Source organism: Puntigrus tetrazona, chromosome 18, assembly GCF_018831695.1.
Source record: "Puntigrus tetrazona isolate hp1 chromosome 18, ASM1883169v1, whole genome shotgun sequence".
In the NCBI taxonomy this organism is placed as follows: domain Eukaryota; kingdom Metazoa; phylum Chordata; class Actinopteri; order Cypriniformes; family Cyprinidae; genus Puntigrus; species Puntigrus tetrazona.
In genome coordinates this window covers 21969142-21993373 of record NC_056716.1, presented here as the reverse complement: position 1 = coordinate 21993373, position 24232 = coordinate 21969142, and the positions used below count along the sequence as shown (strand labels likewise).

Here is a 24232-nt window from a genome sequence, read left to right as displayed (position 1 = left end):
AATCACCAACTTTTCTTTAGCTATCTGCTAGATACAGAACAGGTAAAATGGTTTGACTTATTTAAAAAAATTGTGTTAAAGAAAGTTATGAAAGTATAAAGGAGAAATACAAGAGACACAGCTGGAAAAGGAAAACTAGTTCATTTGCGAGAGATGCCGCAAACATCTGAAAATGCAGAAGGTTGAAAAGGCTTGTAACAGTGGCACATTAGTATAAACAAGTTTAGAATCGCTGAATGATTCAGCATCTCACTGATGAGATATATCGGTGTAAAAAAATTATATATCGGGGGCTGAAGCTCTGGGGTTAGAGCAATCTCTTGGGAAATCTTTTGTCTTACATTTTTCATCAGAAAGAGTCGTACTCAAAAGAGAAAATGTAATTTCAGAAGTTCTCTGTGCATACGAGACAGCAGACAACCCTGGTGAACATATAATATCTAATCAGGGGAGCTAGACGCCACATACATAAAGATGATATGAAGTGGACAGTGGAAATGAGACTCCGCAGAGCAAACACATTACAGTCTTTCTATTCCTTTAAAATCATCTTCCAAAAAGAAAAAGAATATAAGCTACTTCAAGTCAAATGAACTGCCATCAAACAGGACATTCTGTCCAGGACATCCATCTACATCCATTATTCATTGTGTAGAGGCACTTTTAACACTGTCACACGTACAGCAAATCTAACAGCATTGACGCAATGCTTACCGTCACTCGATTCCTCTTCTTCCTCCTCCTCTTCTTCGTCTTCCTCATCTTCCTCCTCTTCATCCTCATCCATCTCCCCATCTCCATCACGGAGGCCGTCGTCGTCTTCTGCTGCTCCAGGGTCGCTTTCTCCCTTTAGTTTAGCATGGAGCTCCACTGCCTCTTTCCAGGGAACCCCACCCAGATCAGACGGGCCGGCCGCTTCCGGCTCTTCATCCTCTTCCTCCATATCAGACTCTGAGCTGCTGTAGGGGTGGATAAGTGTGTAAAAATCACCAAATAATAGCTGGTTGCTCTTTTTACTTACAAAAAATGATTTTCTCGAGAAGTCTCGTCTCTGGAGCATTTATCCGATTAAAAATAAAGAAAAAGACTTATACTATAAAACATTAGTAAAATGTAAATTAATTGACACTTTTCTATTTTAATAGAAAGCTGATTTTATATTTTGGTGCTTAAACATTTCTTATTACGAATACTGAAAACAGCTGTGCTGGTTAATGTTTTTTTTGTGGAAACTGTAAAGCATTTTTCAATGGTCACATTTGATCAAATCAATGCATCTTACTAATAATCACTGCATTACAAAAAGTCAAGGAATGAGTATTAGGAAACTATTTTGATGTCATGTTCGCTTTTCTGCATATTTAAAAGTTTAAATTCTAAGCGGGCACATTTGAAGTTAAAAAAAAAATTAATAAATAAAACAACGGTATCACTGAGTCTTTGTTACTTCATGTGACTTTTCTTTAACAAATTACCATGTGTCAAATTGTAATAAACTTGAAAAAAAAAATGAACTGAACTAAAGAGCATGAAAAATTTTAATTAAAAACTGCAAACACTGTTGTCACACATTTTAATTACAGCAAAATTATATTAGTAACACTACTTAGTAATACTAATGAACAAGCACAGTTTTCATTATATTATGTAACGGCTGATAATTACCGATAATAAGTTGTGTTCACATGACAAAGACACGCTAGAACAGCGCAACCAACATGATATAAAGATGAGCGGGATACCTGGATCCCTCCTCAATGCCGCTGGCTTTGTCCAGCACACTGCTGAGGTTGTGCTCGGCCAGCGTCTCCTCGGGCACCTCCTGCAGCTCCTCCTCTCTCATCATAGACAGGCGGTAGTTCTCCAGCTCGATCCTTTCTGGAGTCCCTTTAAGACGTTTGGCCACACTGGGCTCTGTTACCCCGTTCACCTCTGTCACTGTGATGGACAGAAAAGAAGAGAAGAGAGAAAATATCAATGTAAATAGTCCATATTTAACAAATAACAAGTGGCTCTGGGCCGGTTTATGGAGGTATCATGGTAGTAGTAAGCTCTAATATCTGTTGATACAAATTGTTGCATTAGGTCTCAATACAGAGATGTATAAAGATTTATAAATAAGTTTATTATTTCATATGATTCATATCTACTAGCCCACCCACCCTATCTTCTTTTAAGGTTGCTTTACTACACAAAGATTCATTTCCACTCAGAAAAATAAGACAAACACAGTCAAAGTGATAACTCTTTAACTTTATTTACACAAGCAATGTTTGGCCTTCACGATTCCACATATACTCTAGATTTAAATAGATTTAAATATCATGCTGTCAGTAAAATACTTGTCCTAAATAATAAATACAAGTTACAGTACCTTGCCTTTTTCCCTTCCTATTAAAGCATCTCAGATAAATGGAGTATATTTTGTTTTAATATTAATGAACGTTTTCAACATGTGTATGACTAATATGTCTATCCATCCAGTGAAGCAAATCAAAAATCCCAAATCAAGCCAGTGAGAATATTTTGTGCATGTAATTAAACAAAAAAAAAAAAAACATGACTGTGATGGTGGAAGCGGTGGAGCGTGGGATCCATATAAAAAGAAACTATTGAAAAAAAAAAAACTCTTCACCCGTAACTGAATTATGACTGATTTATTCAGAACTCACTGAATAACGAATATGCCTCATATAGTGATTATGTAGTGACAGAGCCCATGAATAAAATAGTGTGTCGTGTTCACTTGATGTATATCTGTGATTCCAGACTTATCTGACCGTATAACCCAAATTCTAGACGAACACTAAAAATAAAGCAATTAAATATAATATTCTTATTCTGACACGTTCTACCTCTATTTTTTATCTTAAGCCATATTTATCCCCAAAAGTTAAAAGTATAAAATACATTTTTGCGAGGATACTGAAGTCTGTATTAAGACCAATTATATGTAGTCTACTGTAAAAATAAATATATTGCTTTCAAACGATTAATCACACTTAATCACATCCATAATAGTTTTTGTTTACATGCGTGCACACACTCTGTATATTTATGTATATATAAATACACACACACACACACAAAGTATATATTTATCAAATATTTACATGTACATACTTATATAATTCAGAAATATTTTATATATGAACATAACATTTTTCTTAAAATATGTATACTTGCACTTCTATGTATTAATATATACATATTTAATACAGGCGGCACACACATATCAGGTAAATAAAAACGTGTATTTTAAATGTGGTTAATAACGATTAATTATTTGTAAGCCCCACATAAATATATAACTTTCTGTAACAATTAAAAAACAAAAAGATCTGATGATATATTAATAATATTTTTCTTGTTTTCTTAGACATAATAGCAATAAAATAATAAAAAAAAAGATATTTTTTGCATTAAATGAAAGCTAAGAAAATAATGTCAAAATGCTAAACATCTTAACAGTTCTAAAAAAAATCTTTAAAGCCTTTATGCAAAATATAATTTGTATTTTCATGCTATTTTAGGTTCGATTTGACTGAAAGATTATTTATGAGATTCAAACCTGTAAAACTGATAAGATAAATATATTAATGTTGCTAAAACTCAATAAAACCACTATAATCATTTGCACTTTATATATCTCATCCTAAGTAGCACAAACTCATCAGAAGTTTTGTATTGCAAATCATTCTCAGTGATACACACGACAGATGCCACAAGCGGTGGTGTTGATGCAATGCAGAGGAGAATTAGGAGGTGAACAAACACTGAGACAGAGATGCAAGGACTGATGGGAGTGTAGACCAATCACAGGCACAGATGCAGGCACTAGCTCAGCAACAAGCTGCTCTGATAGGAGAGGGGAAAGGTAAAGCTTACAGAGTCCACAATCACAAGCACTGATACGAGCACTATGTTACAAGAGGTGCACAGGTCAGAAGTTACAAATCACAAACCTAAAGGCACTAAATCACAGATCTATACAGTGGAAAGACAGAAAGGAGAGCAACAAAAACAGGCTACAAATAAAGAATATTTATAACATGCAGGCAAAAGAGGTTCATTATTATTACACTTAATATGTTATTTCATAATTATATAAGCTTGTAAGTCGCTTCACACATTTGAAAAGCTCTAAATTAAGCATTTAATAAATTAACAGTAGTTAACGCACTTAACCGATACGCTTTTTTGCCTGGATGGTTTACTCATTCAAAAGGAGAGATTTGATTAGGCTGCACCACTTGGAATATTATACATATTATATACAGCCAAGCAGTTTACAACGAGTTAATCATTCGTAACATCATCAGGGATACACAAAACGAGCACAATATTGAAATCACAGCACGTGCGGGCAGGAAGTGCCCAGATTAGCTCAGAGGCTGGAAGGGGGTCATGCTAGAGAATATTGAGCAGGATGTTGAGAGTAAAGCAGGAAAGCAGATAAACGCAGTAGGCGAAGAGGAAAGGAGAATCTAAGGGATTGTGTGCCACCTGGTGGCGGGTCCAAGACATTGCTCGTCGCAACGAGCGCAGGGTGCCCCCTACTCCTTGAGAGAGGCACAGGACGGGGCCTAAAGAGGAAAGGCGGGTACCTGAGGGCCGGCGTTCCACAGGGGCCTGAGAAGTTATGGCTTGGCCTGGGGCGTCCACTGTGTTGGGGGTTACCGCCAACACCTGGGGCTCCTACGACCACAACAAAAAAAAACAAAAAACATCTGAATGCGTTAGCTTTTCTGGTAAAACGATGTTAAACAGTATGTGCATAGTATTTTTCCCCACACACAGTCACTAAAGAAGCCAGTACCTTGGGGTTTACGGGAGCTGGGGCAGCAGGCGCAGGCCGTTTTCTTTGTGCCAGACCAGAAAGTCGGTAGCAGTAATGCGGTTTACAGTAAAACTTCCCTAGAAGAGCGAAAATAGATACAAATGTACTCCATTAGCATCCGTTTCAGGACATAAAACCTCAAATGAGGTGGTTTATCAAATGCAGAATGCAACAAATGAGGTTGATTTCCGCCTAACGCCCATATCTGTAACTACGCCATGTGGGAGTATACAAAACGTCTAATAGTTAATAAAGAATTGTTGATGGTGGAGAGAAACAGGCTCTGTCTCTTACAACAATATTCTACTGTGTTGGTCACAAAGCACATCACATGACAGCAAACCATGAGCAAGCAGGAAATGAAAGAAACCGCGTACTTTAATCAAAACTTAATGCGGGATAAAATGATGGTAACTTCTAAGCAACTACAGCTTGAATAACATGATCAGGAGGGATTTTAATTCCGCTTGGATTTCATACCGTCCTCAACATCGAAGGCGTAGGAGGACAGCCGGAGGGTGGTGCCGCAGTAGTCGCACTTGAAGCAGCTGCGATGGAAAAACTTTCCCTCTGCGCTGAGACGCTCCATCACATAGACGCGCTTCCGACAGAAGAAACACACGTCGCTGCCTCCGATATTCTGAGGAAACTCCTTCCGCAAGGAACCCTGCAGAGAGAAGCGAGACATGCTAGTTCAGGTCTCTTTTTTTTTTAAGTGAGAGCAAGGAGTGGCAGCAAATGCTTAAAAATCTGCCAAAAGAGAGACAGTGTGCACCAAAATAATTTATGATCTTCCGTACTTCGAGGAGCTGGAGACCTAAATATTGTTTGGAGCATGACAGTAGTTTCCAAAGACGCTAAAATAAAACTAATGAAAAATCTGTGTAAATTTCCCAATATTGAAATATTAAAATAAAATCGTGCTGTCAAATGATTCATCATGATTATTCGTATACAAAAATGTTTTTGCTTGCGTAATACATGTGTGTGTGTTCTGTGTGTATTTATTATGTATATATAAATACACAAACACACACGCAGAGAATATATTTTGACAATATTTATGTCTATATTTGTATCCATTTAAATTATAAACACATTTAATATATAAACAGCATTTTCTGAAATATATATATATATATATATATATATATATATGTGTGTGTGTGTGTGTGTGTATATTTATATACACCACACATATGCAAACAAATAGCATGTGATTGTGAATAATTGTTTGAGAACATTAAAATAAAATACTTTTTTAAATTCTGCAAAACTAATAAATGATAAAAATGAAAGATTTATAATATTTTAGAAATGTACAAATTACATTAAAAACATAACTACTATAATAGATTACGGACAAGAGAAAGAAAAACAGTTCACCGTTTCATCTGCAGTTCAGCATTCGTAAAGTAAACCTCTCTCACGTTATTTTTCTTGGAACAAAAACGGTTTCAGCTGAAACAGAACAATTTAGCCTTATATTGTATCTTAATGGTGTTATTCCAGTCCGGTTGTTGTTGCTGCTGCAGTATCTTGATCCAGTTATCATTGCACTGAATCATGGTTATGCATTTGCGATCTCGGAGAGTTAGCCATGTACCAAAACAAAAATGAGCTATGCAGTCTCAAGTGTGTCTGCCAATACTACAACACCCATAATTCTTACCAAATCCCTTTTCTCAAGCAAGGGCCTGGGGTCGTCCTTAGCCTGAAGCTGATTGGCTATTTGTTCAGCCAGTGAGTTCACACCCCCTGTGTACATCTTTATATAACGCTACAGGTGGTGAACAGAACAAGAATTTTTTTAAAAGCATAAATGGTTGAAAGCCATTGATGCTGTAGCAATTTTCAAGACTTTCAAGTTAAAAAAAAATCACACGTTCTTGCATGGTTATTCGTGTAGAGTAAAGAAGGCACAAGGTGTAATTCAGCTCAAAGCGATTCCAAGTGTTAAAACAGAACAAGGTAGTCAAGTTGTGAGAAATGGGTAACAAGGAAAACTGCTAACTGAAATAAAATGTTCAGCCTAGAAATACACTTTTACCTCATAACAGACTGTCTTTCAGAAGTTTGGGGTCAGTAAGATTAACTTGAAAGAAATTCTTCTATTTAGCAATTAATCTGATCAAAAGCAACAGAAGTCATTCGTAATGCTAAAAAGACTCTAAAATATAATGTTATGTGAACTTTCTATTAATTAAAAAAAAAAAAAAAAGTATAAATCAGCATTTTCTATTAAAATATTTTACAAACCCCAAATGTGAGTGTTTCAACAAACAAATAAATCATAAATTATTTAGTATTTTCTTGCATGGTTATTTGCGCAAGGTGCAATTCAGCTCACAGTAACTCCCAACAGAAACACGTACCAAGAAAAACTGTTAATTAAAACAAAAGCCTTCAAAATGACAAAATTACAATTTTAAACATCAGGCAAAATCATTTATGACTTCATGCTAAATTATCAGCATCTCCTAAAATACTCTTCCTGGACTTCAACAAGCCTTCTTGATGTTCAAATGAGGTATGGACATGCAGATCAGTTTCCAAAAATAGTTTTTATGCGGCTGAAGAATATAGGTCACATCCAGCTTACAGCTGTGTTAAATTGTTTGGCAACATACAGTTGTCGATGTGTGTTGTATTTCAATATTCTCAACTTCACACACACACGAGGACTCAAGAGAGACAGAGTGGCAGCTGTCTTTCATTAACAGAGTGTGTTTGAAAGTGTTATAGAAACACATCCATGCACACACACACACACACACACGACTCCAGAACACAGCAGTCATTGGATGCATCATCACTACCTGCCGGAAAGAGCTGGGAGAGTGCAGAGGGCTAACAGAGCTCACATCACGTGCTCTGTACCACTGCTCTGTGAAGAAGTGTGATGCCTTTTTCTTGAAAGAGGCAGAGGCAGAAAGAGAAAGATGAGGGATGTAAAGGCAAGATGACGGGAACAGCAGGGAGGCAAGCGGATAGAAAACTAAAAATCGACAGCCTTAAATGGAATACTACAAATCCGATCACAGCATCAGTGCTTACAATAATAGTATTTACAATAGAAGTCTATGGGGCAAGTGCACAGCTTACACTTCAACACTGATTATAATATTGAATGTTTCTGAAGCACTAAATCAGCACATTGGAATGACTTCTAAAAGACTGTGTGCCACTGAAGAATGGAGTAACAATGCTGAAAATTCAGCTTTGCCAATAATTATATTATTGTAATTATTAAATATATATATATATATATATATATATATATATATATATATATATATATATATAAAAAAAGTTGCAACCCTAATAATGTATATTGCTGCTGCCACCTTTATGAAACGATTGTTTATTTATAAAAGCGATAAGCCACATGAGGTCATGTTACAATATTTTAACACACTTAAGGAGTGTGATCAACATGAATAGCAGCTTTATTTAACTTAGAACATTGCTTGGAAACAATTTCCAATTCCATTTTTGCTAACTCTGTGTTGTGATAAGGGCTTGATGCATCAACAGTTTAAGGTTGCATATAAAAAAAAAAAAAAAAAAAAAAAAAAAATGCATGTTTTCAAGGTCACGCCAGTTCACCTTTGGCTTGGCTGGTTTGTCTTTAAACTGAGAGGCTAACCTCTCGGCTCTCTCCTGAATGCTGGGGATGTGTAAAGGCACGTGATCATCAGAACGCAAAACCTCCCTGTGCTGTGAGAGAGATGCAGTCTTAAGTCATGACGTTAAAGATATCAGCGTTTTCTGCCACACCGTGAACAACATCCGTTAGGAAAGACCTTAGTAGCTGTGTAGAGTTACGTATAAAGCATTCAAACCATCGTAGGTTAGAGGAACTGTGTGTTTAAGGTACAGACGAGACGTCCATGCATATCTCTCCATGCTCAGGCAGGGCTACCTGATGCTGGGGGTCAGAAGGGTAGAAGGGTTGCTCAGGACCGTGAGTCAAAAGCCACTGCTCAATAAAGAACCGTGATGGCTTTTTCATAACCTTCGCAAAGGAAGATGTGAGGGAATAAAAATATAACAATTAGGGCCACAACTCGAGACATGATGTTATTATTATTGTTGTTATTATAGTTGCGCTTCTTGACCTAGTTGTCTGATGTTGTCCATCATCTATTAGTTAAAGAGATCAGCAAAAAAATACTCCGCCAGCAACTTGCTTACCAAAATATCTTAAGCTCAAACAGGTTTGGATCAGCTTGAAGGTGAGTAAATGCTGACAATTTTACATCTCTTTAAGAGCATGCTTTTTTTTTCTGCTGTACCTGTGGTTTGTCCTTCCTGTCAGACCTGCCTTTAAACCTAGCGACTAGAGTGTCAGTTCTCTCTTGAATGGTAGGGATATGTATGGGCTTTGGCTTGTCCATATAAGGCAGGTTATTTTCCTGTAAACGGAAAGGCCGATGAAACACTTTTTTGGGTTTGAAATCTTATCTGGATATCAGAGTGTGGCAGCTGTGACGTCAAACCCCGGATGACTAATACTTCATGGGTTCATGTGGGTTTTTAATAACAAGAGTTTTTTGATTCTTGAGTGAAATATAGTCCGTCTGTGGCAAGCGTAACTTATACTTGTACATTTTGTTGTACAATGTAAACTGTACGGTCACACTCTGTAGTTCTCATGTAGTTATTTGTAACAAACAGACAGATATAATTAGATTTCCAGTATGTTTAATTTATGTTATAGATCAAAACATCCAAGTACCATCAGTTTATATTTATCATAAACTTTGTTTTACTCAAACAGAAAAATTCCATTATAAAATCCCACATGAAAATCCCATAGTTAAATCTCAAATTATTTTTCTTGGTTTTGACGTCACATCTGTGCGGTGTTATTGTAGTTTTAATTCGAAAAATGAATAAATATACTGCACTGAAATTACAGATTATTATTACATAACGTGACACTGATTTTAGTTCTCCAAACACACTTGCATGCATGTTCACAAAGATGTAACGGAAGATTTTTTTGGCACACTTTTGAGAAAAGCCCCATGCAGATGTCACGGTTACCCTGTAATAGATTGAAGGGTCCTGGATCTCATTCTCTTCATCACCAGCACCATTACACTTGTTTATCTCTGACTGGTTAACATTATGCTGTAGAGAACAGACATAAATCAGTTCCACCCTATCATTAGCTAGGAGATCTCAGACTAAACGAACAATCAAAACTAGAAGGGTAACGGCCCAATATTTCTGAAACAAAAATGCAACAAAAGCATGGTGGTCCATTTCAGTATTTTCATTAAAATGATGCTAACAAAAATGCAATTTCATCTTTATCAAACCATAAAAACAAATGAAACTGCATGAAATATTCTAGATCAGGTTTAGGTAAAGTGGTCATGTGTAAGGATGTGCAACTCCATACTCAAGTCCATACTCCATACTTAAAACTGATGAGCCTGAATGAATGATAAATGTTTTATGATAAATATAATATTTAACTACAGAGAAACATGTCTGGGAACATCTAAATCGTCTGGGATTTAATAAATAAACTAAATGTATCAATGCATTAAATTAATTAAAATGACATTTTATAATGCCTTAAAGCCTAAAGAAAATAAACTTATTGCATGTTTTATTTTATGTTAGAGATTAATGTGAGCTAAAATTAAGCCTGAATCATTATTTCATGGAAGTCAAATAATATACAATATTAAATGCTTATTTTCCTTACATGTATCATGTATTTATAGTTGACCAATATTTAATAATACGTTTATTAATATTTACTTTTGCATGTTTTTTGCACAATTGTTTGCAGAGATCTGTTGAAGTAAAAAAAAAAAAAAATGGAATATGATCAAAAGGCTACATTGATCAAGACAAACAGCTCTGCACCATAAAGTCTAAATGCCTCCAAAAACCTAATTTCAAGCAACTGAAATAGGAGACATTGTTAAAAGCAGCCCCTGTGAGAGATGCTGAGGTTAGTACAGGAAGACAGGAGAGTGTCACCTGTGTGTGTGGAAGAAACGATGAAGAGAATGAAGAAGATGAGGGTGAGGAAGAAGAAAGGAGAATGGTTTTCTTAGGGCAGCTCCTCAAGACCTCAGTCCCGCTGCTGGCCTTCAGAGACAAGAGAGGAGAAACCCATTCACGTGAATACAACACCTCACACACTCCTCTAATCAAAAAACCTGATAATACCATCCAAACATCCAATCACTTACTACACACAAACACAACCGTAGTGATGAGAGACAGGAACGTTGTGTTAGAGAACAAACAGTGACCCATTAGAAGCAGAAAAACACAGCTGATGATCAAACCCAGTGACTTTAGTGACACTTAAACACACAGACCTCCCATGCACATGGAATGTCTAACAAAGCTATCGAAACCACATCTGAACCTCTACGATCCGAGAACGAGGAATATCAAAGCACCAGAACAATAAGCAAAGCGTTCGGCTCATTCGTCTCAATCAAACTGGAAATGCAAACAAAGAGCAGCAAAGCGCAGCGTGGAAAGATATGCCTCTGGGTCTCTGATGCATGAGCGCGTCTAGTCAAACGGGAAACTAACAACAACAGACAAGTACACAGGAGACTATACGATCACCTCATGGGACTATCAATTTGGTTACTACACAAGGACGGACATGGAACACTATATAACAACAGTAAAAGCTACGCGTCTCTTCTAAGGCTGAGTACCTGCTCCTGTTTGATGGGGAGAGTTTGACACTTCAGTCTTTCTTTATAGCGGAAACTCATCTGCTCCTGTAACTGAGTGCGTCTCTAAATACAAGGATAAAATATGAATTCAAGGTGTATTTTTCCCCCCTCGCACATGCACAAGCCTTCCTGCTCATATAACAGTTCTCTCATTAAAAAAACAGGAAACAAACTTAGTTTGCCAACTTATAATAATAAGCCCAATAATAGACTTAAGAGGAGAGTTTAAAAGTTTGGGGACTGTAATTTATTTTATTTTAACGTAATCTAATGTTTTTATAATGCAATGGCCTGTAATAATCACGCATGCATTTAATTGATAAAAAAATGTTATATAAGATTTCTTTTTTTTATAATAACAAAAGAAAGGTTTTAGCACCAAATCAGCATATTAGGATGATTTCTGAAAAGATACTGAAGACTGGAGTAGTGGCTGCTGAAAATTCTTTTTTACTGTACTTTTGACCAAATGTGAATTATTTCAAAAACAACTTAAGAACCTTATTAAACTGAAACTTTTGAAGGGTAACGCAAATGAAAACAAAACCATAAAGGAAGAAAATAAGAAAGCATAGTCTGTTCAATATCTTTTAGTATTAAGGGGAGATTATATTTTGAATTGTACCCAGGTATACAATGAATAAAATAAATCGTTCATAAAACTATCTTTGGATAGGCCAATTTAATATGGCAATATAATAATGGTTTCAATCACAATTCATATCTTTTTGACCTCAATTTCATTTTTTTTTTTGCAGTCTTTTGACCTCAATTTTGACTGAATATAAGATCTATTAGGCTACTTCAGCGCAGACTAGCTTTAGTAGTAAGACTAAATGAAGAAAAATGGACATGTAAGGCCTTTCAACAACAGAAGCTCAGTTAAATCCCAGTTCATTTAGTCACAAAGACAATAGCAAATATGGATGAGTAGAGTGGTAAGTAGGTACTTAAGAGGGTTAATGGTTGATGGGAATCTGGGAACACGGGATTGTACTACACTTTACCTTCCTCCATGCAGGGACTGGAGCCAGCCGCACCGACTCTTTCAGAGAGGAGCTGCCGGAGAGGGGGTCAATATGAGCCCCAGATCAGGCATGGAGTCCCCCTGTGACCAGTGACGTACGTGATGGGTGAATTGATAAACGAAAAGTGCCACAATGGAATGAAGAAAAGAACGGAAAAGAGCAGAAATGAGTATAGGCATGCAGAGAGAAACTGAAAGTTAATGACTGAACTGCAATGTGCAATGCATGAATAAAACTTATAATAACATCAGCTAAAAACATGTGACCAGGGACTGAGTTTCAAACTAATTCATTTAGGAAGTAGAAGAAACGGATGAAAGAGCAGACATCAAAATGAGGCCGTTTAAAACCTTGAGGTCGCTAAGATTATAAAAAGAAGTCTTTTATGCTCACCAAGGCAGCATTTTTTTAATAAAAATACAGTTGCCGCTTAATATTGTAAAAATAGTGGAAACCAAGATTTCATTTAGGATACTTATATTAACATAAAATTAAAAAGAAGAGCATTTATAACTTTATAAGACTTTAGATTTATTGCATTCTTTCTGAATAAATGCATTCGTTTTGTAAAAAAAAAAAAAAAAAAAAAAAAAAAAAAAAACAATCTTACGGCCCGCAAGCTTTTAAACGGTAATATATAGATAACCCTTTATCTTCCATGACTCCAGAAGATAACATTATCAAACACATCAGCCTCAATGCTGCAGAGAAACAAAGGGTTTAGCTTCCTATAAAAAGCTCCCAAATCCTCGCTCATGCCAGTCATTCCTGCTGGCTACTCCATTAGAATGGATCACAGCATGAACCGGAGTCAATTTTCCTCTATAAACCTGATCATTTCAAACAATCCCAGCATGCTGTGCACTTCAAGCATGAAGTAGCAGTTTAGGACAGGGTTCGTCTAGCTTGGTAAAAAAAAAAATAAAATAAAATAAAAAAAAATAAGGCTTTATAACCACATCCCACATAAAAAAGCAATGTAAAAGTAATGCTGATTCACAAAGTAATATTCTAACACTTCCAACCAAAAATCACTTGACATTTTCATGTTTCACATTTTGCCCATTTGCTAGTAAGTAAAGGTTCATTTTTAACCTTCTGCAGTTTGACAGGATAATATAGTCTAGTGTTAATGTTAACTTAAAAAAAAAAAGAAGAAATAATTAAATACTAAAATTACAGAAACCAAACAGTAAAATAGAAAAACTAATAAAAATGACTAACACAAAACTGAAAATATAAAAATAAAGCTAACTTAAAATATTAATAAATACTATAATGGCATGAAAATAATAACAAAATAGCACTGGTACAGTCAGCCAGACATTCCTCCATAAAAGCAATTTTTCCCCAACAAAGCAGTTGCTGAAGCTGATCCTTTATTACACCTGTTACTGTAAGAATTCGCAAATGAAAGTTTTAGCCAGCTACCGTGCAAAAACACCAATTCTAACCCACCTGTCTTTTGAGTCCTGTGGACTGTGTCGGGGCGTTCTCCTCAAACTTTGCTAGCAGCTGTGTGGCCATCGACTTCACTTTGTTGTTGTTGTTTGCAGCCGCAGCCGAATCAATTTTACGTTCTGCCAGAGCTGTAGCTATAGAAGGCCTGTCGTCTCGATTAACCCTCTGCAGCTCTTCCTGTGATGTTGGAGAACATGAAAGGATGAAAGGATTTAGACAAGTAGATACGCGATATTGTACCATTGATCCAGCAAGATATGGCCTTACATCCTCTGATTGTCCAGCCTGGCTGGTCTTTCGTCTTTTCCCCAGCCCATCCAGTTCTTTTTCTTTTTTATCCTACGCGGGATGTGAGAGGAAAAGTTGAGATCACAAGAATCAATACTTTTGCAGTATCGCAAAGAAACGTGACTACCTTGGGGTTTCGTTTGCGGGAGATGGCGATGCTTTGACCCAGTTTACTCAGGAAGGAGATGGGTGATTTGGTGCTGGCAATCAACGCAGCCTTCTCCTCCGGGCTCAGATTGTGGTTTTCTGAAACACAAAAACAGGACTGATGAATGAACTGCATGCTAAGAAATAGCATAAATGCACAACATTCCTTTTTTGGTTTTTCCAGTTCCACCGGATCCATTATTGTAGATCTACGACTCACCACCAGGGGGCACAGTGTCCTTGAACATCTCGTAGAACTGGCTGAGGTACATCACCATGGAGAGCTTGTCAGGCTCCACCACAACAGACATCTCCTTCCCGGTCATGATGGGAGAAATTCCAAACTCTTTTTCAGCCACGTCAAAACCCAACTGGTTGTTCTTCTCCATGTCTTTCTCATCCAGTGAGTCAAAATCACTGCAGTTATAAGACATTGCAACATGAGACATCCCCCATATCCTATAATTACGTTATTTAGCACGTTTGAAAAAATTTAAAAACACTCGAGACAGAAAACACACATGCATCAATAAAACCGTAAAAAGACCATGATCTAGAAAGCAGTTCAATACAGCTTTAAATCAGAAATTTAACAAGAACATTTGCTGAAAATTATTTTGAAGGGCTGTTCACACTGGCATTGAATCAAGTTGTTTTGTTTGGTTGTTAGCAGCAGTTATTACTCTGTCGCTGCATCCAACTACATAAGGTTGTGAATCACACAAGCTTTATTGTCTGGACTCCAAGTGCTGCTCGCTGCATTGCATTAAACTGTCAATATTGAAGATGAATTTTGCTGCATTCCCAAGTTAGTTTGTGTTGCTAATATTGTGTCAGACTGAAAACAGTCAATGAAGTTTGCTTTTATTGAAGACAATCTGTGTGCGTTTCAGCATTAAACAGAAAACATAAGGAATGAACTACTTAGTTAAAAAAATCATCCAGCTGAAAGTTTCCACATCAAACCATTACAGTGACCATCATTCAAAGTTTGGTGTCAGGTCAGTTTTTTTGTAAGAAATTAATACTTTTATTCAGCAAACAACATTAAACTGATTAAAAGTGACAGGAGCATTTATTAATATTATATACACATACACTTTGTTTTTTATTGTTTAAATACTATAATAGCAACATTGGCTATATTGATGGCAACATTAACAGTATCGTTTCAATACATCATTTACAACCACATAGCATTTTCTGAAGAAGCAATCACTATACAAAACTTACAAGTAACACAAAAATAAATAAAAATAGTACTTATAATAATCATACAGAATCTTTCAATGAAAAAGACCTTTTTAAAAATGTGATTGCCTGAAATTTAACGTCCCAACTTTGTCAGTTCACACAATCAATTTTATCTGCATTATCATAAATGCACTTCCTATAGCATGTCTGTGAAAACTGAACTGCCAAAGTATCCGGGTTGAGCTGCTGAAGAAGGCAACTGTTGGCGTGTAGTATCCTCCTCAGAGACCTCCACTAATGCAAACTAGTTTAGCAGACAACAAATAACTCATAAGCAAAAGCTTTTAAAGGTCACTCAGCATCTGCTTTAATGGACAGTTATGATAATGCTAATGTACGTCTCGAAAGCTAATGGGGCTTTCAGCTGTTACAGAGCCCAGAGTAAGAATAACTACAGCAAAAGTTTTGTAAAAGGCTTTTTGTAAAAGAGAAACTTACCCAGACGTACTATTATTTTAGTGTGCTACACTCAAAAGATGAGTAAATAAACACTACATGGTAATCAAAGCTATAAATATCTTATAAAAAGTAAACAGGTGAGGAACCAATGGCATTAGTACTTTTTGCTGACTCGTATTATAATGCTTAAAGGGACAGTTCACACAAAAAATGAAAAGGTTTATTTTCCAAAACTGTATCTCCTGTTGAACATAAAAGAAGGTATTTTAAAGAAAAAAACGTAACCAAACAGTTGCTGGTTCCCAATGACCTCCATAGTAGGGACTGCTGTCAATGAGAACCAGAAACTGTTTGATTACCCACATTGCTCAAAACAACTATCTTTTTTTGTGCTCAACAGATGAAAGTAAGCCATTAAGGTTTGGAATAGCATAAGGGAGAGTAAATGACAGAATTTAACAAATTTTTCCAATAACAAAAGCTGGTAAAATCTTTTACTCGTTGGATCTTGTGTGTAGTTTTTTTTTTAATCTTACACTGCAGAACAAATGTTTGCTTGCTGAATAGAAGTATATAACAAAACTGTTGACCCCAAACTTTAGTGTATCTTATTTGAATGTACATCATCATTAGCATATTTGTCAAAAGATATTATACATTTATTTGTGTCTAGATTCTTAATGATGGAAACGCTACAGTACAGCGTGCATCTAGTCCAAAGCTAATAATCATACACCCAAACCTCAAAACTCTAAAAATGTCAAACATCCCCTGTCCTCTCACACTGCGTGGGCGTATGACTTACACGTCCTTTCCTTTTCAAGTTTTGTTATTCTTCGCATGAACTGAATCTGATTCTCTGCTGCAGCGTTTCTGCTCCAGTCCTGCATCTCTAAATATAGCAGCGTAATAACACAGGGCTTTTGTTGGGATCAGCATGTGGCATACTGCACTTACATGAGGTCTGGTCTGTATCGGTGGATGAGCGCACACAGGGCCAAGCCGCTCTTCCAGGACATGGTGAGATCAGACACGCTGACACCTCTGTATCCCTCCGTCTGCCTTTGACACCAGTTCAGCAGCTTACTGGAGCGCACGATGGACTCTGATGGGGAAACAAAGTCAAGTGGTGGCTAAGCATGAATGTGCATATTCAGTAATTGAATGCGCCAAACATCCAAACGGATCGGAGTTAGTCACATGACCAGGGCAGATTCTGAAGAACTTTCACGGTGCATTTCATTCCTTTTTTGAGAGGTTATGAAACATTCAAGACATCGACAGCACTGATAATAGTTCTCAGTTTGGGAAAATCCACAAATATTGGTTAGTGCACGGTTGCATTTAATTCTAAAGCGCTCAAAGACAACTTTCCATTCCATGTCAGTTACTCATCTCATAAAATAAACTGCACGAAGCTTGTTTAAACGTAGAAGCCTGTAGAACATCATGCATTCAGATTAGAGTCGCCCACAAAATTACCTTGCAACTGCTTCTCAAGCAGAATTTCTAGAATGAAAATAAATCAAATTATACACATTTACATTTGAGACTATCCAATGTATAGAAAGGGGAAAAGACTAAATAAATGTGTGGTAAATTAATGTATCCACAGCTGATGTGCAGTAAAAATGTGATGCTAAATGTACCAACCATTTCTTGTGAGTTTAGGAGTCGAAGAGTTGACTACATTCTCCATGTCCACACGCAAATCCCTGGTTTCTCCGGTGTCTAACAGATGCCGTACCTGCAGACATTTATATTGCACACATATATATACAAGCAAAAATAGCCGACATATCATAACTTGTTGCTGGGTTTACGACAGGTCAGAGGTGTTTAACCCACCTGGTTGGGTCTCACTTGGTGAAGGCTGATGTTGGGGTACCGTGTAGTCGGGTCCACACTGTACTGGCTAAAGTTCTTGCTCACATTCTCTGGTGTCGTCTGAGGCAGCAGTCGATAGATACTTTCCCTGAAACCCAAACGAGTAGTGCTTGTTTTCAGACCCAAAATCCCTTTTGCCATTCATCCCTTTAGTGATGTCTCAATGTGAGACCCTAGAGACATCGTGCAAGCTACTCGCTCGTAAAACACTTTTGCTTCTCCGCAAACAAGCTGCTTATTGCATACAAGTTGAAAAGTGCTTTACCCCTGTGAATTACCCTGCAGTATGCAGCAAAATAACGCAAGAAGAAAACTAAGCCTGCAGGGACTTAAGCTGTTTACTGCTCAGTTTGAAGACACAATCACCGTCAACCTCATCTTAAATTCTGTTTTACTCTAGATTTTTTTTTTTGATATAACATAATATTACTCATACTTTTTACAGTATGCCAAAAGCAATGGAAATATGAAATAGCCAAAAATGCCCTTCCCTAAAAATAATTGCATTTATAGTCATTATGTCTAATACTACATAAAACAATGAAAAAAACACCTTTTTTCAGGTTTTAGTGCATACTGTAAAACATGCACAGTTTTTGAAAAGCAAACAGCATTCCACTCTGTACATAGTCTTACCGCTCAGCCAGAACCTCCAAAGGAGAGCTTCCATGAGCCCAACACCGCACCATCCACGCTGCATCCATGGCTGCCAAGAAGCCTCTTGCTATTCCAGTACCCATCGGCCAGAATGGCTACACACAGATACACAAGAGACACATATTCATCAGTCAACTGCATACACTAGAAGTGAGAATGAACACTTCATATTAGAAATCAGTCACCTTCTGTTTGGAAAAAAACAGAAAAACTGCCCTCACAGTCGAGGCCTAGCTAGTGTTACTTAGTATGGTGTTTTAACTTAATGCTTTCTTTACCACAGCTTCTGAAGTGGTGGTTTCAGATTTATGTGAGAAAATGTATTTTCAGAAGTTGAAATTTGTCGAAGGAAGATTTTGTGGTATTTCGTGGAAAAACACCATCTGGTTCTATTAAAGTAGGTTTTAACTAATAACAAACTCCCTTTCATGAACACAGTCTTACTACCCTCCTCCACATCGGTTTTCCACTAACCTCTAGAAGGCTGTCCCCGACCAGGGCTACTAGCAGCTTATGGCCGTTGCGCTGACGGACAAGCGCAGCGTTCTCTGAGGCGTACATACAGGTGAAGTCAAACATGGCGACATCAGGTTGGCCGTAATGGTTGATGGCAAAGTCCAGCTTAGGAAGCTGATGGTTGGTAGAGAAATCTGCTGCTTCTCTGGCATAGGACAGCAGTGCCTTTTGGTCAACATTAGCCCTGGAGAGCAGCATTTCAGTGTCGGCATAGTCCTGTACAAGAGTGAATTTTTTTTTATAAGACAGATATAAGAGCAATATAATCTGTAAAATTTTTTCTAAAACTGTAAATTTCTTTCTTGTGGTAATTTTAAGCAAATATCATTTTAATTTAATTTGAAATAACTACATATTTAACGTAATTATTTTTAATAAATAAAAAAAGGTTAAATTTATGAAACTGTAAAACTTATCTTTATTTTATTGTCAAGTCATATACACACACACACACACACACACACACATTATATATACAGTATTTGTGAAATTCATATTTATGTATGTGAGTGTGTATATATGTATTTATTTTACTTAAAAAATAAAATATATTATGACCAGTATTAATGTTTGTGGCATTTTTTTTTTGAGAAAATTTAATTGAATAGAAGTAGTCAAACTAACTTATTTTTAATTTACTTTTAATTATTTAAACTTTTAAAATAAAATAATTTTAAAACTACACTGGTGAAGCTACATGAAGAGCACCGCGAAGCATATAATTCAGTCCTGAGTGACTGTGGGTGTGGTAATGGGATATTTGAGAGGTCTTTTCCTCTCTGATTCATGTTGCTACGAGCGAGCAGTGTTTGTTTCTCCTAACAGTCAGGCTCTTTACAACAGATGAGGACTCTCAATGCTGACACTCATTTAAAACGACTTTATTCTGAGCACCATTACAGCTAAGGCAAAATCCTGCATATTAAACATGAGTGTTTTGTCCACTGGGATTCTGTAATTTATCCTGAAATGTGCAAAGTAAGCATGCCTCTCCCGCAACCTGTTGGGCTACATTAATTGGCATCATTACTGTGCATCATTATATCAGTTGTATCGTGCAATAGTGTGTGTCTGAGTGTGAGAGAGAGGACTGGGATTGAGGCTCCCTGTTAATGATTCAACAAACTTGGCAGTACTGGCAACAGAGCAGAAGAGCTCATTGTGAATAAAAAGGGAACAGACTGTCCGCACCAAGTAATAATTATTTACACTCCTATGGCCTTCTAAAGAGAGAATTTAACACCTAGAACCATTAGAAATATATTTTTTATACTAGAGATTGATTTTTCAGAGGATTACTTGATAAATGGATTTTTTTTTTAATTGCAACATTATAAATGCCTTTACTCTAACTTTTGATAAATGTAAAGCATCCTTGCAAAATAAAATTTACTTTCGTAAAAAAAAAAAAAAATAAAAAAAAGTTTAAAAAGTAATATTTAAACCTTTAAAGGGTAGTAAATAGTCATTAAATGTATGCAACACCCAAAAGACACCAAAAATCTGCGGTTTGATATGGTTTAAGATCCCCCCTGCCTCTTTGAGCTAGTGTGTATCTGGTTTAGCTGGTTGCTCAGCTGTCTTCCCTGCCTAACCATTAGAAGCGTGTCGGAATCCATTTAAAACAGACAAAACCAAGCCTCAGCTGCACGTTTTGTTTTTTAATCCAAGTTTGTATTGCATCTCAAATCATTTGCCTTGAGCAGAGGTGTGCTAGCACATTTATAAGAGACAGAAAAAGGCAAAACAGGAAGAGAAAGAGATAAAGAGGGAGGGAGAAGTGAAAATAAAAGAGTGGAGATTAGTTAGGAAACTGGCGCTTGTTTGATCACTCACATGTAGAATGACGCCCTTCTCCAGCAGGCTCTGCTTTTTGGCAGTCATTACAAAGTAGTGCGTGTCATCCTTATAGTAGACAATGTTTTCCAGGTCAATTCCTGTGGAGGCAAACCAAAAGAGAAAAAGACAAAATGAGCGCTCGGGAGGAAGAGATTGAAGTGGAGATGTGACAGACAGCATGTCAAGGGGGGAAAAATAAGGGGACAGAGATAGAAAGAGGAAGTTGTTTGCATCCGTTCACAGATGTAATTAAGCTCCATCCGTGCGGCCCACTCCCTCCATCAACAGGAGAGAGGGAAAGAGAGAGGGAGAGAGAGAGAGAGAGAGGGAGAGAGAGAAAGAGAGAGAGGAATAACAGTGATTATACAACTCAGAAAACAGCCACAAAGTCTGCCAACTCAGCACAAAGCACAGGGACGCTTCAATACGAGATTCTTCAAATGTTTGTTTCCTACACTGCTGCATCTTCAAGAAGTACCACAAAAGACATTCTCACATAACAAGCCTTCTTCTGTTAGCCTTGAGCAACCTGTAGTTCTTCTGACAGACATATTCAATAAGACTGTTTGCTGTACCTGTGGCTTCTCTAAGGTCCTGGAAGAACTTCTGGTTGAAGATGAATGCTACTCCACTGATCTCCTCCACCTTTGCTTCTGCAGTCGTGTTGCGGTTAATGAAGTTAGCTGTGATAGCAATAGCTAATTTGCCCCTAAACTCCTTCCTCCTGAACCCTGGAGAGACAACACAAACACTCATAAGAAAGAACATCAAAATGTTTATGCAGATCGCCAAATAAATCAGTCAGATTTCCAATGGCTAAAAATTTGATTTTTTACATATTTGTAGAAAATGTGAGAGGTGTAGGCCATTTAAAATCCCAACTTGTTACTAAGTGACATGTTACTGAGTGTTTTGAATGTATTGCTATGTAGTTGTTTGGGCGATTTAATCAAAAGCATATCTAATGACCAAAAGAAAATCATCACTGATTAGATTATAGCGTCATCTTCAATTTTTTATTTTTTATTCAGGAGTCAAGGGCACATTAAACTGATCAAAAGTGAACTACTCAAAGAATCTTGTAAAATATCTAATCTTGAAAATGTATCTAATTCACCAAATCCACAAGGATCTGAATGATCATGTAACAGTGAAGACTGGAGTAATGGATCTTGAACTTTCAGCTGTGCACAGGAATAATTTACATTGTAAAAAGAACTGAAAAAAAGAGGAGGATTTTTGTGTAATGATATTACACAGTTTTACTCATTTTAAATCATATCAATGCTAGTGCAAGTGCAAGTCTACGGGCTTTTTCACCCACAAAAGTTTATTCAGTAAGTCAAGTATAAGCACACTTCTCTGTGCAGTATAATTTGAAATATCATGCATGTCTGCAGGATAAGTTACACACTAAGGTTTGTTCAAACCCCTAGGCAAGCACCACTATTTTTTTTTCCTGTCTAGACAAGAGCCAAAATTCAAAGAAAGGACACTCTCAATCAAGATTTAAAATGTAGTGCTATATTCTTGCCTGACAGCGTGTTTCTCCTCCCATCAGCCCCAATTATGACGTCGAACTCTAGCTCATTGACTGGATGTGTTCTGGGGTGGACCTCGGCTCTCCACCCAATTCCTGGAAAAACCAAAAGCATGTTCAAAGATGACAGACAAGTCCTTTCTCCTAAAGACTTGGTATCCATTCAGGATATGCTTAGGCTCTTTAGAACGACTGGTATTTATGTGGAAACAGAAACAAACGAATAGAACTGCTGAACTTTAGCATGGAAAGGATGTGAGAATCTGATCTTACTCTCATTCTCTTGGTCTTCTGGTGGTTCAATGAGGCCTTTGAACTCCACGTTAACATGAATCTCTATGCCAAGAAGAAGAGCTACCTTCAAAAGCATCAGCTGCAACTGACGAATACCTGCAGTAAAAGATTATGAAAACAAAATCTATATCCAAGACTCCATTTACATATGGTATTAAAAACTGATTCAAAACGTGGACATTCTAGATTCTAGATACAGTAAGTCCAATTTATTTTCTTCTTTGACAGCAAGATGAAACAACTTTGGCCAAGTTTAAAGACCTTGCTTTGGTAGGTTTTTCCTAACACGTCCCACGATTATTAGATGAGTAGGCAGCTATTCAATGTCTGGGACGAATCATTAGTATTTACACTACACTAGCTGGTCCTTGAACACCGCAGAAGGTGGTTTGAGTAATTAAAAGTCTACAATGTGTGTAACCCATTAACACTTAGTGCCGTCTAAATTATCTGGCACTGTCAAAGTTAATTTCTTCATAAAGAAAAATAGATTGATATACTGCTTACTGATATGGTCGATGGCTCCAGCACAAAACTTGCCGTAGAACTTCTTGGCTCCAAGACCCCTCAGATCCTGAATGGTGAAAGGCCAAAGATGGAGCACGTTGTTTCGGGAGAATGCATCTCTCTTCTCCAACAAAACCACCTTGGCTCCAAGGAAGCCCAGCTCTATGGCTGTACGCAAACCACATGGTCCAGCTCCAATGATCAGACACTGAGAAACACAATGCATAACGAATAAAAACTAAATCATCAAGCCACAAAGTCCATACAGAATCTATTTTAAGCAATACCAGAACATTGCAAGTTTGAGAACTAATAACCAAAACACTCTCTTTCACCCCAGGGAAACTTTCATACTTTGGTGTTGGCACAGGCCCTTCCTTTTTTGTATTCTTTGTGGCTGGCGCGCTTGTCTAACTTGGCCCAGAGAGCTTTGGCTTTCCAGTAGTTGAGCTTGGACTTGAGTTTGTGGTAGAACACACGGTATTCATTGGGCTTGAGTTCCAGGAAGTCACAAAGCTCTTGAAAAGCCTTGAGAGTGCCTTTGCAGGTGGTGGCCTGAACGAAGCGGTCAAAGAGCATGTGGGACTGATTCACCCCTTCTCCCACCGCATTGACGCCTCCATCTCCCATGGTCCCTTGACCCGACAAGCGGGGATTATGGGACAGGCCCCGTCCAGCTTACTCAGAGTCTCTTTGTTTGCGCTTCAACTTCCGCCATAGGTCATTTTCACCCTGAATGAAAAAAGAGAGATATGGAAGCTTCTTGGTTTAGTCAGAAAAATTATTTAAAAGAAGCAAACCTCACTATCCTATAATATGCAGAATCAATATCAAGAGGAAAAACTAA

The 24232-nt window shown here is 37.2% G+C and overlaps 1 protein-coding gene across 1 annotated transcript in view; it reads right to left on the bottom strand.

Annotated features, from left to right (window-relative positions):
- Positions 1-24232, bottom strand: part of mical3a (microtubule associated monooxygenase, calponin and LIM domain containing 3a) — a 61154-nt gene that overhangs the window by 22083 nt on the left and 14839 nt on the right. Inside the window, 31 exon segments of the mRNA XM_043216627.1 lie at positions 715-959; positions 1743-1938; positions 4608-4698; positions 4820-4917; positions 5321-5507; positions 6513-6620; positions 7660-7752; positions 8450-8560; positions 8766-8858; positions 9139-9258; positions 9893-9979; positions 10847-10957; positions 11548-11631; positions 12576-12622; positions 12625-12676; positions 14055-14234; positions 14325-14396; positions 14473-14591; positions 14713-14909; positions 17103-17250; positions 17628-17654; positions 17799-17892; positions 17994-18120; positions 18669-18784; positions 19164-19421; positions 21042-21142; positions 21620-21775; positions 22579-22680; positions 22858-22974; positions 23386-23593; positions 23740-24117. Coding sequence (XP_043072562.1) covers positions 715-959; positions 1743-1938; positions 4608-4698; positions 4820-4917; positions 5321-5507; positions 6513-6620; positions 7660-7752; positions 8450-8560; positions 8766-8858; positions 9139-9258; positions 9893-9979; positions 10847-10957; positions 11548-11631; positions 12576-12622; positions 12625-12676; positions 14055-14234; positions 14325-14396; positions 14473-14591; positions 14713-14909; positions 17103-17250; positions 17628-17654; positions 17799-17892; positions 17994-18120; positions 18669-18784; positions 19164-19421; positions 21042-21142; positions 21620-21775; positions 22579-22680; positions 22858-22974; positions 23386-23593; positions 23740-24015 — 4021 coding nt within the window. The 5' untranslated portion in view covers positions 24016-24117.